Raw genomic sequence first — 15729 nt, 5'->3', positions numbered from 1 at the left:
TGGGCTTCAACTGACAACTCCTGAGATACTGCTGACATCTGAGTCTCCATCCAGACCTCGCTCCTGTGCTGCTGACGGGGACAGCCAACTGCTTACTCAACAGCCCCTCCTAGATGACTCCTGGGCAACTCGCACGTTCCAAGTCTACACAGATCCTAACGTGAACCTCTGGAGCTGCAGGGCTTCCCTGCAGTCAACTGCTCACTGCCCTTGGCGCTGTACTGCCCCACGACGCCCTCATGCGTGTGGGCGCTATCCATGGTTCTGAATCCCTACGGTAGCTCCCTGGCTCAGCCCGACTCCTGTGTTTGGCCATCTGCTGTCCGTGGCTGTGAAAACCTACAACTGCCCTTGTCCGAGAAGCATGTCTCCATGGTCCCGAACCCCTTCTCTGGCCTCTTACCACAGCCCTTGTGCAGGTCCATGCTAATGAACTCAAGGTCCCCCTCATGTGGGCTCCTGCTGCCTTCGGTGTACGCCACGTGTCTGCCACCTGGCGAATAGCGGAAGGTGAAGCCGTAGCCTGCCAGGGTCACCTGTGTGGACGTGGGGAGAAGCCATACAGTTTGAAGGTTAGGAGCTTGGATTCTGGAGTCAGAGATTTCGATCGTGGGTGCAACTTGAAACATAATGCCAAACAGTACACAAGGGTGTGAAAAGAACACAAACCACTGTCCCCATCACTGCTCAGCCCCCCTAAACCCACTGTCCAGAAGTAACCACTAAATAGATTCTTATGTGTTATTTCAAATCATTTTCTTTAAATAATCAGTAAACACATGTGGTCCGGGAGGGGGCTCTAGTTTCCCACACATGGATCACACTCTACCTCCTGCTGGGCACACAGCTTACTGCACTTTAACAGTGTATTAACTCTAGAGCCAGACAGACCAGGTTCCAATGCCAGCTTGGCCCTTTACTGGCCATACAACTTTGGGCAAATTATGAAACTTCTCTGTGCTTTCATTTCTCCATTTGTAACATGAAGATAATGATAGTCCTCACCTTGCAGGGTTGTTAGGAGGCTTGACTGAGTTTAAACCCAGAAGTCCTTATCTACTAGACACACAAAGTTAGCCACATCAGCTTCTTAATGGCTGCATTAAAAAAAATTGAATTAATTAATGTCTGCGTTGGGTCTTTGTTGCTGCGCACAGGCTTTCTCTCGTTGTGGCGAGCGGGGGCTACTCTTCACTGCAGTGCACGGCTTCTCACTGCAGTGGCTTCTCTTGTTGCAGAGCATGGGCCCTAGGCACGCAGGCTCAGTAGTTGTGGCGCACGGGCTTAATTGCTCCGCAGCATGTGGGATCTTCCCGGACCAGGGCTCAAACCCGTGTCCCCTGCATCGGCAGGAGCATTCTTAACCACTATGCCACCAGGGAAGTCCCTAATGGCTGCATCTTATTCTGCCGAATGGAGAGTAGACAACTGCTGGCTTTGTCCACGTGAGACCTACATCTTTTTCTTCTGGTCACAGTTTGTGATGGTTAACTTTATGTGTCAGCCTGACTGGGCCACAGGGTACCCAGACATGTAGCCAAAGGTTATTCTGGGTGTGTCTGTGAGGGTGTATCTGGATGAGATGAATATTTAAATCAGCAGACTGAATAAAACAGACTGCCCCCTCTAGTGTGCATGGGCCTCATCCAATCAGTTGAACAGAACACAGAGGCTGAGCGAAAGGAAATGCCTCCTGCCTGACCACTTGAGCTGAACATCAGCCTTTTCCTGCCTTTAGATTTGAACAGAAATATTGGCTCTTCTTGGGTCTCAAGCCTGCCAGCTTTCAGACTGGAAATCATACAATCAACTCTTCTAGTTTTCAGGCCTTTGGACTCTGACTAGCCCACATTATCAGCTCTCCTGGTGTCCAGCTTGCCGACTGCAGATCTAGGTCCCTAGATCAGCTTCCATAATTGTTTGAGTCAACTCCCTATAATAAATCTCTTTCTCTCTCTCTCTTATATATATACGCACACACACACGCACATAGACATTCTATTGGTTTTGTCTCTTTAGAGAGCTCTGACTAATATGGTTCCAGGATTTTTCTCTGGGATCACCCGTCTCCAATTCCAGTCCATGTGTCTGAGGTGGGGCTCACCTGATCTATTTCCACTGGGGTTGCTAAACTGAGAGGATTTGAGCCTCATTTGCTGGTGGTTATTTTGTCACCACAGGGAGGACAGTTTGCCTGATTATGAGCAATGCAAACACAAGAAGAGCCCAGAAATGGAAGAGCCAGCTTCCCAATGACAGGGTCTGAGTTCTTAGATTCAGCCATGCTTGAAGCCAGTGAAGTCCTAGATTTTTCCACTCCATGGAGCAATAAATTGCACTTGGCCCTTTAAAAAATTTTTTTTTCTTTTTCTTTTTTGCTTAAGGCATGTTAAATTGGGTTTCTGTCATTAGCAGGAGTAATTACAATTTACTTTAAAATACTAATTAGTACTCTACTGGGAGTATATATTTGAGGTTTTCCAATTTTACTGTCACAATCAATGTTGTCAAGAACATTCTGTACATGTATCTTCGAATATATGGATAAGATACGTTCCTAAAAGAGGACCCGGTGGATCAAAAAACATAGGCATTTAAATTTTGACTGCTATATTCAAATTAGGTTGCCCATTTCATACTTCCAACAGTATATAAAGAATTCCTAGTTCCTTACATCCTTATCAGCAGGAGATATTATTTTTCTTTTTAATTTTGTTCACCCAAAGGGTAAAAATAGTGTATTTTAAGGGTAATTGCTATGACTATTAGGGAGGTTGAGCATCTTTTCATACATTTAACTAACCTGTGGATTACTTTTTCTACGAACTGCTTTTCCTATCCTTTGTCTATTTTTCTAAGTTACGTATCTCTTCTTATTTATTTGAAGGAACTCTTTATACATGATGGATAGCAATTCTTTGTCTGCAATAAGCACTGTGAAATAAATGCAGGTTTTGAGACAGGCGAGATCCTGAGCCCAGAGAGCCCCCAGGATGGGGGAGGACCTGGTTATTACCTGGCAAAAGTCCTCTGGATTCACAAAGATATTCTCAGCTGTCACATTGCCGTGAACATACTCATTCCCATGGAGGAACTCCAGGGCATCCAGCTGGGGGGAAGAAAGCAAGCATCTCCATGAGCAGCAGGCTAACACGAAGAGGCTCTGATGCAAAGCTCCGGAGGGAGCCCCCAACTGTTGGGCCTGGGGTCACGTGGTGCTGCTTGTGATGGGGCTGGGGGTGGTGGTGGCGGTGGTCCAAGCCTGACTACTCCTAAGTGAAGCATCAGGAAGCCCACCCTGACAGCACACCTAAGCATGTCTTCTAATTAGGCTTTTGAAAAATTCAGCATTAAAGCTGATATTTGGTTTTCCATTGACCTCTTATGTCTATCTCTTAGCTGATCTCAGGAGGGGAAGAAGCTGGTTACTTATTGACCCCCCGCAAGAAAGAAAACCCAGCACTCATGTACATCAAAGAGGTTTTTTCTCATTTGCCCTAGGGAGCAGAAATACATTTATTTACATTAAATGAAATACAGTATATTTATATTACAGAAATACAGTAATTTACATTCTGATCTCTAGCTCTGACTTTTCCATTGAGCTCATATATTGAACTGCCCCGGTATTCCTTACATCTTGATTACAACCCAAGCCCCCGTCGACTCCAAGGCTCTACTGCCCACCAAGTTCTGCTTGTTCAAACTCTCCATCCCCACAGCCCAGCTCCTCCTCAGGCCTGGTCCTCTCTGTGCTGACCTCACCCAGCCTCCATCTCACCCCTCCAGCCCGTCCCCACATGGCCCACAGGGTCTTTCTACACCCAGAGCTGACCCTGCCTTTCCCCTATTCCCAATCCTCGCGTGGCTCCCCAGCGCCCTCAGGACAGAGTCCCGGTCCCCCAGGTTGGTGTTCAAGGTCCTGCGTGATCTGGTCACTGCTGAGCTCTCCACACCAACCTCAGCTGTTACCTTTGCCCTCTACACGTCACACTGCAGACACTCTGAGCGTAATGACCTTCAGGACTCACCTGATGTGTCACTCCCTTGCCACTTCCATCCCTCCAGCAATTGACACTGGGTCCTCTTATTCCCCGTCACTTCTAGTCAAAGCACTTTTCACAATCTGTGCAGCTGTGATTTCATATCATCCTCTCCCACTAGACGTAAAAACCATGACCGTGCTGCCCCCCATGGTACTCTCAGCCCCTGGGACAGTGTCTGATTCCCAGCAGGGACCTGATAAATACTTAATGAAACGATGGATGAAGGAAGGAATGAATGAACAAAAGTCTTGTGCTCTCTCTCCCACACCAGCCTTTGCCTAAGCTATATCCTTGGCCTGGAATGTTCTCCCCATGCATCGCCACTCCTACTCTACCCGGCACCTTGCTATTTCCCACTCTTGACTTAGAAATGACCTCTACCAGGAAGTTCAACTGAGCCCCTCAGTTTAGGCTGGGCCCCTTCCTCCAACTGCTACGGTCTCCTCACGATACTTATCACTCTGGTTTTGTGTTTTTTGTTTTTTGTTTTTGGCCGCGTTGCATGGCATGCAGGGTCTTAGTTCCCCAACCAGGGATTGAACCCGCGCCCCCTGCACTGGAAGTGTGGAGTCTTAACCACTGGACCGCCAGGGAAGTCCCACTTATCACTCTGGTTCTAACAGCCTGGTGTTCAGCTGTCTCGGTCACCGTGCTCGCCCCAGTGCCCAGCAGAAGGAGGTGTGGGCTGAACGAGTCAATGAGCAAACAGACCGATAAACTAGGACCCGGGGGGCTTCCTCTGGATGGGAGCCTGCAACTCTCAGGGACTTACCAGCCGGCAGGCCATCTGGAACACAGACCTCACTGACATCACGTGCTTCGGGCAGTCATCCAGGATCGACTGAAGGCTCCTCCCCAGGATGGGGAACACCAAGAACCTGGAAGACATGAGTGTCCCAACAAGTGGGAGAGATGACCAGGGGAGGGGATGGAATACAGGCCACCAAGGATGGGGTGTGGCTGGGGGCTACCAGATCCCGGTCCTGGGTGAGATGAAGGGTTCGGATTGGTGGGGGACCAGCCTGGCTCAAGGCTGGGGGAAGGAAGGAAGCAACTATCCGGCCAATGGCTCCAGGGTCCCAGCCATGCCTGGGCATGTGAGAGGGAGAGAAAGGAAGGGGCCAGTGAGGCGAGTGGCAAGTGAAGTGACTCACCTGTACTTGTTCTGGTGAACGCCAAAACCGACGCAGGTGGGGATGGCCAGCTGGGGGGTCGAGTGCAGCTTTTTCCACTTGTTCACTGTGGGAGGCAGGGGCCTGAGAGGTTAGGGCCCACCTGGCCCTGCACCCACAATGGACAGCAGCCCGTTCTCAGACCAGAAGCAGAGCGCGCCCGAGCCCAGGCCACACACTGGGTCTCCTGGTTGGTGATGTCGCCTCTGTGGGTGTGTGACAGCGAGGGGGGTGACGACAGGGGGTGTGAACATGGGAGAAAGCCCTGACAAATCTGGAGTGAGTGGAAGGGGTAAGAGTGACAGTGTAACCTCTGAATTCCCATGTAGAGCTAATGAGATCGGGGAGTGTCTAAACTGGTCAAGGGGTCACTACGTGTCCGCCCACCTTCCAGGATCTCAGTTGGATGGTACAGAGCAGCGGTGTGCTGATCAAAGTTTAACAGCTGGTTGTCTGGGGAAAGATAGCCCTGACTTATCGTGTTTGCTGATTTCTGTGGTCTAAATACTTCCCAGTATGGCCGGTTTCAAGCTACCAATGTGGTATCATGGAAGACTGAGTTGGACAGAGAGGCAGTAACGTGCCCTTACGTGGTATTCCCACCACACAGGTACAGTGACCGCAAACAACCCCAAGAACATAGATAGCAGGGGCTTCCCCGGCGGTCCAGTGGTTAGGACTCCGCGCTTCCGCTGCAGGGGGCATGGGTTCAATTCCTGGTCGGGGAACTAAGATCCCACACGCCAAGAGGAATGGCCCCAAAAAAAAAGTCTAGATGATAGAAAATGTAGACAAATAATTAGGAAGGGATGAGCTTTGAATATTTATTACCCTTGCTCTTAATTTGGCTGTAAATTGATAAAATTAATTTATGATGGCTATGTTTTATTTATTTATTTATTTATTTATTTAAGATGGCTATGACTGAAAGCTTGGAGGGCAAGTTTATTATTTTTAAAAATCTTTATTTATTTATTTGGCTGTGCTGGGTCTTAGTTGCAGCACGCAGGATCTTCATTGTGGCATGTGGGATCTTTAGTTGTGGCATGCAGGATCTAGTTCTCTGACCAGGGACTGAACCCAGGCCCCCTGCATTGGGAGCACAGAGTCTTAACCACTGGGCCACCAGGGAAGTCTGATGGCTATGTTTTAATAACTGGCTTGCAGTATTTGTGAAAATTTGATACTTGGCGCTCAAGAGCTGGTATGACGAGCCAGCCTCAGCCCACTGTCCGCTGTCTGTCCTCTGGGGCCTGAGGCCTGAGGGGTGATGGGAGCAAACCTGGGCCTTTAATTTAATCCCCACCCTTCCCACACCTTCAGGGAGAAGCCAGTTGTTTTGACCAAGCTGGTACCCCCAATTCTTCTCCAACTTGCCCACTTCCCTGAGGAATACCTTGCAAAGGCTTGGCGGCCCGCTGGAAGAAGTTCTGCTCGTTGAACAAGCGCCCATCCTTGGCATCCTAGTGGAGGACAGGGGAAAAGGCTGTCACACTGGAATCTCTCAGGCAAGGGCTCCAAGGTCATCACTGGCCATGGATTACCCCAGGGTAATGCCAGCAATAACCCAGGTTCCCGAAGTCCTGAACATCAAAACCAAATTCCCTAGGGTGCTCCATGTGAACACATATCAGAGACTTTGAGTCACTGCCCAGGTTCCTTTTCTTTTACAGTAGGATCTACAAGTTTTCCCTGGACACACGCCCTTCAGCTAAAAACTACATTTCGCAGTCTCCCTTGCAGTGAGGAATGCCCACATGACCAAGTTCTGGCCAACGGGGACGTGAGCAGAAGAGATATGGGCAACTTCCAGGTTACGCCCTTAAAGGGCTAGGGCAGGCTCTCCCCTTCCTCTTTTCCTGTTCCAATTGGCTGGAATGCAGATGAGATGGTAGGAGGTGGAGCAGCCATCTCAGCCCATGAGACGAACGTTATAGATTGAGGGGCCTGGAGCAACAAGATAGAAGGAAAGTAAGCCCCTGGTTTATGGAACCATCATATCAGCCCCGGACCACTGCCCCAGACTGTTAAATGGAAAAGCAATAAAACATACTTGTTTAAGCCATAACTAACATTGGGTCATTTTTTCCAAGCAGTCAAACCAAATATTTTAATTAAACACAACTAGTACAGCTGGGTTCTTCAGAGCACAGGGTCAAAGAGAACTGGGTTCAAATCTCAGCTCTGTCATTCACTCATTCTTTCTATAAAGCACCTATTATGTGCCTAGTATTGTTCTGGGCATTGTCAATACAGTAGTGAACAAAGCAACTTGCATAATGGGCATCCTGGGCAAGCGACCGAGCCTTTATTTCCTCATCTATTAAATGGGAAACACAGTAACCACCCCACAGGTTTGATTATGAAACTCTTAGCCCAGGGTTGGGCACAGGACAGGCTCTCAACAAGCAGGTGCTATCACTCATCTGCGAGCCTGGTTCAGGAGCACTCGCTCTGAACCACTCACACGGCCTCCATCTAGGGCCAAGGGAGGGCACCGACCCAGCCGTCCCAGGTTTCGGGCTCCTGCCCAGACACACAGCCAGAAAGCGTCAGAGCCAGGGCTCGTGGGTGGACCCAACTGCGGTTTCTGAGGGGCCCCATGTAGAAGAACCCAAGGCCCAGAGGGAAACGTGCCCCACCCAAGGCCCCACTGCTCCTTGCAGGCCAAGGCCGTGCTCTCCGGCTTGCCCAGCCCACAGAGGGGCTTGGAGGTCAGTGGTGCACTTGCTAAAGCCCCAGGCCCTCCCCTCAGTGCTGCTCCCCCGGGGGCCACTCACTAGTTTAAGTGAGAATCTTTGTTTCTGGGGACTTGACTCGCAGGCAAAGGTGGCGTTGGGCTCAGCTGTGGATGGACAAAATGAGCAAGGTTATTATCTAGAGGGAAGGTGAGGGTCAGTGTCCTCAGAGCAACGAGCAGCAGTTGCGGTTAATGGAGTCCCACAGGGTCAAGTGCATTCTCGACTTTCATGACCTGCTCCTTCCTACTTTCAAACAGCTTCTTTCTTTCTCTCTCTGTTAACACACAGCTGTGCACAAAAGGTAATTAACCGCAAGACTGCTCTCCTCGGAAAGGCCTGCGCGCAAGGCTGAACCTCGGCTGGTGTCTGCCAATCAGCTGGGAAGCTTCTAGGATCCCTAACCAATAAAAGGGGCTCCCGGCGCCCAAACCATTATGCTGAACACCTGCTTTCCTTCTGAGAGTAGAATTTTGGTACCTGCCAAGCAGAGGGTGCCTGTGGGACCAGCATCCAATAAAAACCCTGGGCACTGAGTCTCTAATGAGCGTCCCTCCAATGAGCATTTCATGTGTGATGTCACACCTTGTTATGCATCCCGTGTGACTCCAAGGGGAGGGGACTCTGGAAGCTGGCGCTGGTTCCCCGGACTTACCCCATGTGCCTTATCCCTTTGCTGACTGTGCTGTGTCCTTCTGCTGTAATCAATTATGACATGAGTATGACTAGAGGCAGATGCCTGTGGGTCCCCCCAGTGAATCACTGAACCCGGGGGTGGTCCTGGGGCCCCTGACTCGGCAGCATACTGCATTTGTCTGCATATATGGGTGTGTGGCTGAACCACAGTGACTCCATCTTGTCTGGGTCATCTTAGGCCCACTGTCCTACCCCCTCCCCTTTCTGCGTGGCAGAGCTCTAGCCTACTCATGAGGAACGCACCCAAGCCAGATAACTTCCTGATTAACTTTAAGCTTTCCTCTGAAAACTGGAAGAATGACTTTTGCCGACACAGACGGTTCACGGTCCACGAGGAATAATGGTTATGAGACCCCCCAGGGGAAGGAAAAACCCGGTTCCTGTTGGCGCAGACATGCTTCTCCCTTAGAAGTCAGATTCTATCTTTAGCTTTGGCCCCTTTAAATCCCCCTGTACCCCTTCTGGCAGCACAGAGTGCAGTTGCAAATGCTTCCAGATCGCTGTCCGCAGGATCCTACCCGTATGTAAGGTACCCACAAAAAACTTCGTAACTGTACTTTATGGAGCTGTCCACTTCGTTTTCTTCGATCTCAAAGTTCCTTTTCAGCTCAGGGGATACTATTCAATATCCCCGTCTTTGAACAATGCATAAGTACCGTGTGATGGACACAGATCCCCTTGGAGGAGGACCTGTTCCCCTAGCCCCACGCAACCAGGGGAGGCCACTGCAGCAGCCTTCAGCCCCTCAGGGATGCCCTCAGCTGCAAGTCCCAGGGCGGCCCATAGCCAAAGGCTGATGGAGGGGGATATAAAGGCCCAGCCGTGTTGGCCTAACTCAGAACCACATTGAAGGACCGCTTCTGCCCCAGAGCCCCCACGGGGCCAGCCGAGGCGATCCCTGGGCTGCACCACCGCCTATTTCTGCCCCCTGCCCCACCACTTCCTTCCCCTCCCCGCTGCAGGAGTTGGTCCCTGGGGCACTTCCTCATCAACTCCCTACATGCTTGCCCCATCCTGCTTAATTACAAACCCTGCAAAGTCTACTGCACGCGCTAAGGGTGGGCTTTACACACATTGTTTCCTCTAGTGCTCAGGACAGCCCTAGGAAGGTCTAATACCATGTTATTGTTATTACTATTATGGTGGCTGTCGTTGTTAGCTCCATTTTTTTTTTTTTTTTTTTTTCGGTACGCGGGCCTCTCACTGCTGTGGCCTCTCCCGTTGCGGAGCACAGGCTCCGGACGCACAGGCTCAGCGGCCATGGCTCACGGGCCCAGCCGCTCCGCGGCGTGTGGGATCCTCCCGGACCGGGGCACGAACCCGCATCCCCTGCATCTGCAGGCGGACTCTCAACCACTGCGCCACCAGGGAAGCCCCCCCCTTTTTTTTTTAAAGAGAGAAATGGTAAATTTTATTTGAGCCAAATTTGAGGATTATAACCTGGGAAAAGCATCTCAGAAAGCTCTGAGAACTGTTCCCTGTTAGCTCCACTTGACGGACGAGACGAGAAAGCCGAAGCTTAGTGAGGCCAAGTGACACGGGAGGCTTTGTGCCACGTAGATCTGGTCTCAAGCCCAGCCCCTCCATCAACTCCGTGACTTGGTGTGAGGTGCTAAACCTGTCTGGGCCTCCGCCCCATGTCAGTAAAGTAGGACTAATGAAGCCCACCCCTGAGACTGGATGCAAGGATTCAGAGGGGTCAGTAGGAATAACAATAGTACCAGCTGAGCAGGAATCATAGCCAGCTTCACCCGTTTTTGTTTTTGGCCATGCTGCATGGCGTGTGGGATCTTAGTTCCCTGACCAGTGACTGAACCTGGGCCCTTGGCAGTAAAAGCATGGAGTCCTAACCACTGGACCGCCAGGGAACACCCCAGCTTCACCCTTTGTAATAGCTGCTCAATGACGCCCCCACCACAGCCCAGCATCACACTGGGCACCCCGGGAGCGCTCAGTGTGTGGCAGCTTTTAAAATATAATCAGCCGCGGGCCCACAGCTGGTGAGTGGCAGAGCGGCTCTGGCCTCGGTCTAGCTCACTCCCAGGAGCTCATGAACCGAGCCATCGCCATCCGTCCCAGCCGGCTCTCGGCGTCCTCCTCCCTTTTCTCTCCTTTCCCACCCTTCCTAACCATCCAGGTTGGTGTTGTCTGAGACACTGAGCTAAGGGGCAGGGAGGTGACAAAGTTACCTAGAAGCCACCCTTGCCTTCAAGAAGCTCCAGCTGGAGCCGGGCAGGAACCAGGGCTTACAGATTTAAGGCCAAAGGTGACCTAAGCCCAGCCTAAAGGAGGGAGATGTGGAAAGATCATGGATCCTGGGGGAGAGAGGCATCCTTCCCACCTGTGGGGAGGGGGTTTGGGGGGCATCTTTGAGGGGCATGCAGGAAATGGCCGGGGCACCTCTCAGGCATAAGAACAGTACCTGCCTCAGAGTTACCTCAAGGTCCGAGGAAAAGCCCCACTCAACGAACCACATGCCTGACACTCAGAAGCAGGCAGAACAGCTGGCAATTTAAATACGCTTTTCCTGCACTGCTCTGCAGATCATGAAGGGCTTTTCCCCTCCACCCTTCTCACTGGCCCTCCCGCCGACTGCTGGGGAGTCAGCTGGGCGATTCCCATTACAGAGAGGAATCGACGACGGAGGAGCAAGGGCAGTGGGCTTGGCCGAGGGCCTCAGCCGAGGGCCTCAGCAGAGCCGGGCTGTAAACCTGGCTCCAGACCCTGCGACCTGGGAGACCCCTGCTTGATGCAAACCTGATACGTGTATGGAAAGTCCCTACATGTGACAAATGCAGACGGGTGTGGCAGGCAGGCAGGTGGGAGCCTCTGATGGCCAAGAGACAGGCGACATTGAACTTGGAGCAACAATGCTGTGCTGGAATCCATCATAACTAGAATTACAACAGGAAGCGTTTATACGGTGCTTTTGCTATATTCCTGCTCATCGTTCTACTCGTTTAACTCTCACAACGACAACCCCGTGAGGTCGGTGTTACTACACTCTTCATTTTGCAGGTGAGGAAACTGAGGCGCAAGGTCATGACATCCCTCGAGGACGATCAGACAACGAGCAGCTGGCAGAGGAAGAAGGCTAACTCAGCTGGTCTGCCTGTCCTTTCCCACCTCCCCAAACCTGGCTGGGGACTCCGGGCATCCCATGCCCCACCGTCAGCAACACCAGGATCCTGACGCTTCCTGCGCGGGTTTCCAGCCTCCCAGTCTTTGCCTGTGCCGTGCCTCTGCCTGGCCTGCCCTTCTCTGGCCCAACCTTTGTTGTGGGCACAGCTGAAAGGTGCTTAATAAAGGAACAGTGATTCCACCTGACAGTTACCAGCTGACAGGGTCTCTCTGTCTTTGGAGGGCACGTCTGGGACGGCCTGACTCAGTGGTTCTCAACCGTGGGCGGTTCTGCCCCCCAGAGGGCGTCTGGCCATGTCTGGAGACAGTTTTGGTTGTCACGACTGGGAGAGGGGATGGGTAAAGATCGAGGACGCTGCCAAACACCCTATCGTGCACAGGACAGGCCCCCACAATGAACGCCAAGGGTGCCGGGGCTGAGAGTTAACTGCGTACTTAAAACAAGCCCTAAAGGACCCCTGGGGGACCCCTCGAAAAGGGAGGCAACCATTCTCCCGGAGCAGCTGAAACCGAGGACCAGGGAGAGGCTCAGGGCTGCCACTGGGAGAAATACGTCGTGTTAAGGGGCTGCAGGTGGAGAGAACCAATGGCGAGTCTTTGTAGGTGTGATTAAATTAAGGGTCCTGTGCTGTGGGGACTGTCTTGGATGATCCAGGGGGCCCGAATGTAATCCTACAAGGGTCCTTATAAAGAGGGAGGCAGAGGGAGATTTGACCACAGAAGAGGAGAAGGCGATGTGATGGTGGAAGCAGAGCCTGGGGTGACGTGCTTTGAGGATGGAGGAAGGGGCCACAAGCCGAGGGATGCAGGCGGCCTCTGGGAGCTGAACAGGCAAGGAAACGGATTTGCCTCTGGAGCCTCTTGGAAGGACTAGCCCTACCCGTATCTTTTTTTTTTAATTTTATTTTTTTGGCCGTGCCACGCAGCATGCAGGTTCTTAGTTCCCTGACCAGGGATCAAACCCGTGCCCCCTGCAGTGGAAGTGCGGAGTCTTAACCACTGGACGACCAGGGAAGTCCCTTCGCCCGTATCTTAACTTTAGCTCCGTGAGACTGATTTCAGTCTTGTGACCTCCACAACTAGAAGAGAGTAAATGTGTGCTGTCTTCAGCCACTAAGTTTGTGGTGATTTGTGATGGTGGCCACAGGAAATGAATACAAGCCCTGAACCTCCATCCACAGGGGGGCAGGCCGGGACTTGAATCCCAGTTGCTTCTCAGAAACAACTCTCCACACATACCGCAGCTGCAGGGATTTACATGGTTGCCTTGGTGATAGGTCTCCCAAGCTGGGCCAGGGAGACCAGGGAGGATGACGTTATAATTCAGTGTTTCACAGAGTAAGAGAGAGTGCCAACTCACAGGGCTGTTATGGGAATCAGGTGAGTTAACAGACATAAAGAACTTAGCGGGGGGGTGGGGGGGCCCAGAGTGGGCTGGAAGTGTCAGCTTCTATAATAAAAATCACCATTCTGGTTGCTGCTGTTGTTTTACTCTCGCTGTTTTCAACTACATCTTCCCGACTGGTGCAAACTGGCAGAAGCCAAAGGCAACCTATCCTGGGGTAATGCCACTCTGAGGCACATCCACATGCAGCCCCCTCCCCACTGTGCCCGAGCCAGCACCCGGGCCTCACACCGGGCAGGTATCTGCGGGAGAATGAATGATGCTGGCGGGCTGGGAAGGGGTCTGATCAAACAACCCGAGACACAAAAGGTGAAGACACACGGCCCAGAGCATTTCCTTCCTAACCTTCCCCTGTGGGTTTCTGATGTGAGGACACAGCTGGTTTCTTCCCTTCAGATGCCTCCTGCCTTGTTGGTCTTTCCTCTCCCTCTTGCTTCCCGGCCCTCTGGGCCTCTCCCCAGCCTTCTCTCTCCCCAGCCTTTCTTGTTGTTGGTTCTGCCCCTCTATCCTTTCTCTTCCTCTCGTTCCTTCTCACCCCGATTCCCTCCTCCTCCCTCCTCCCCTCCCTCCCTCTCTTGTGGTGTAATGGTTACGAATTACACCTAGGTTCAAATCCCAGCTCTGTCACTTTGAGGCTGTGTGACCTTGGGCGAGTGGCTTCCCCTCTCTGTGCTCCCGCTGTAAGATGAAGTAACACGAGTGCCTCCCTCCTAGCGTGGCTGGGAGCATTAAATGGGCCCCGGAACCGCGCCTGGCATGGAGTGAGTGCTCCCTCATGTCCCTTTATGCTCTCCTCTCTCCCTCCCTCGCCCTGTCCCTCCATGACTAATGCTACCTGCCTCCGCCTGAGAAGACGCCTTTACCGTTTTCCAAGCTCACTGCCTCTGTCCCTTCTCACCACTTGGGACCAACAGCCCCAGGAGGTGGGCAGGACACCATCTCTCACTTTCCCAACTGGGACATCAAGGCAGAGCTGCTTGCCCAGGATCACTCAGTGTGCCAGAGCCAAGTCACGACCCCACCTGGGTCTGTTTCTTTTCTTTTTTTTGGCCTTACCGCACGGCACGTGGGATCTTACCTCCCTGTCCAGGGATCGAACCCAGGTCCTCTGCAGTGGAAGCGCAGAGTCCTAACCACTGGACCACCAAGGAAGTCCCCACCTGGGTCTGTCTCAAATGTGGCTGCCCTGTCCTCCTGCCCAGGCTCTGAGGCAGGATGGCCAACCTGAGGCTCGAAATTGCCGGCACCCGTGTCTGGCCAGCCGGTGCTTCCAAATCAGAGATTTCCTCTCAAAATCCCGATCTCTGGCTTTTCCTGCAAGCTTGGAAGCTCTCCGGAGCCAGACCTCTGTCTAGTCATTAACACCCCTGGGCTTCATTTTCCTTATCTAGAAAATGGGGATAATGACCTTGCTGACGTCATGAGGCTGTCGTGAGAATTAAACGGTTTAAGAAGTATAAAGCAAACGTATGTCCACGTGAAGACCTGTACATGCACGATCACAGCAGCATTATTCATCATGGCCTGGAGTGGACACAGTCCAAACATCCACCAGCTGATAAACAGATCAACCAGATGTGATATATACACACCCTGGAATCTTATTCGGCCATAAAACAGAAGGAAGTTCTGACGAAGGTGTCAACGTGGATGGACCTTGAAAACATCGTGCTGAGGGGAAGAAGCCAGACACAAAAGGCCACAGAGGGTATCACTCCATTTATCTGAAATGTGCAGAACAGGCAAATCCGTAGAGACAAGGTAGATTAGTGGTTGCCAGGGGCTGGCGAGGGGAGGAGGATGAGAGTAACTGGTAAAGGTACAGGGTTTCCTTTTGGGGTGACAGAAATACTCTGGAACTAGATGGTGGTGACGGATGCGCACCATCGTGAATCTACTAAAACCCACTGAACTGTAGACTTTAAAATGGTGAAGCTTTATGTTATATGGATTTTATCTCAATTTTAAAAAATGCAAAAACCCTCATAAAACCACATAAAGTGCTTAGAACAAGGCCTGGCCTGGAGTAAGCACTCAGTTAATGCTAGGCTGATTAATACTAACATTTCCAGTGCAGTTATTTTGTCCTTCATTGTAACACGTTGTCTTGCTGGCATTTTTTGTTTAACTATTGTTTTGTTTAACTTTTAAGCCCAGCCCTGCTTCTTCCCGTCCCACGGATAAGAAAGCCTGGAGCTCCCTCTTCTGGTGACGGCACAGATTCAAACCACATGAGGCCCTGGCCCGGGCAGAACCCTCACCCCAGCCCTGTCCCTTAACCACAGTAAAAACCGGGGCTAGGTGCTCTTCCTTGTTCTCACAGAGCTTCTCCCCCCACCAGAGATCTCAATTACACAAGCAGTAAACCTTTCATATCCTCATCAGTCTCAACATTCAAACCAAATTTGGAGGAAGGGTCCATCCTATCTCTGCAGGACAGACAAAACAGTGATCACTGTCCTTATCTTCCGGCCACCCTGGGCCTGCACTCCCACGTGACAACAGTAGGTCGCGGTGGAGAAGAGTGTCCT

At 51.6% G+C, this 15729-nt stretch overlaps 1 protein-coding gene across 6 annotated transcripts in view; it reads right to left on the bottom strand.

Annotated features, from left to right (window-relative positions):
• The window catches only part of VRK3 (VRK serine/threonine kinase 3), a 43672-nt gene that overhangs the window by 14108 nt on the left and 13835 nt on the right, over positions 1 to 15729 (bottom strand). For all 6 annotated transcript variants that reach the window (XM_060083067.1, XM_060083064.1, XM_060083069.1 and 3 more), the window contains 6 exons: positions 7999 to 8063; positions 6615 to 6681; positions 5201 to 5285; positions 4819 to 4924; positions 3017 to 3109; positions 404 to 536 (listed from right to left, as the gene is read on the bottom strand). In XM_060083067.1, the coding sequence (XP_059939050.1) occupies positions 404 to 536; positions 3017 to 3109; positions 4819 to 4924; positions 5201 to 5285; positions 6615 to 6681; positions 7999 to 8063 (549 nt within the window). The remainder of the gene's footprint in view (positions 1 to 403; positions 537 to 3016; positions 3110 to 4818; positions 4925 to 5200; positions 5286 to 6614; positions 6682 to 7998; positions 8064 to 15729) is intronic.

The sequence above is a fragment of the Mesoplodon densirostris genome, chromosome 19, assembly GCF_025265405.1.
Source record: "Mesoplodon densirostris isolate mMesDen1 chromosome 19, mMesDen1 primary haplotype, whole genome shotgun sequence".
Classification (NCBI taxonomy): Eukaryota; Metazoa; Chordata; class Mammalia; order Artiodactyla; family Ziphiidae; genus Mesoplodon; species Mesoplodon densirostris.
Note: the sequence above shows the minus strand (reverse complement) of the source record. Positions and strands in the feature narration are given on the sequence as shown.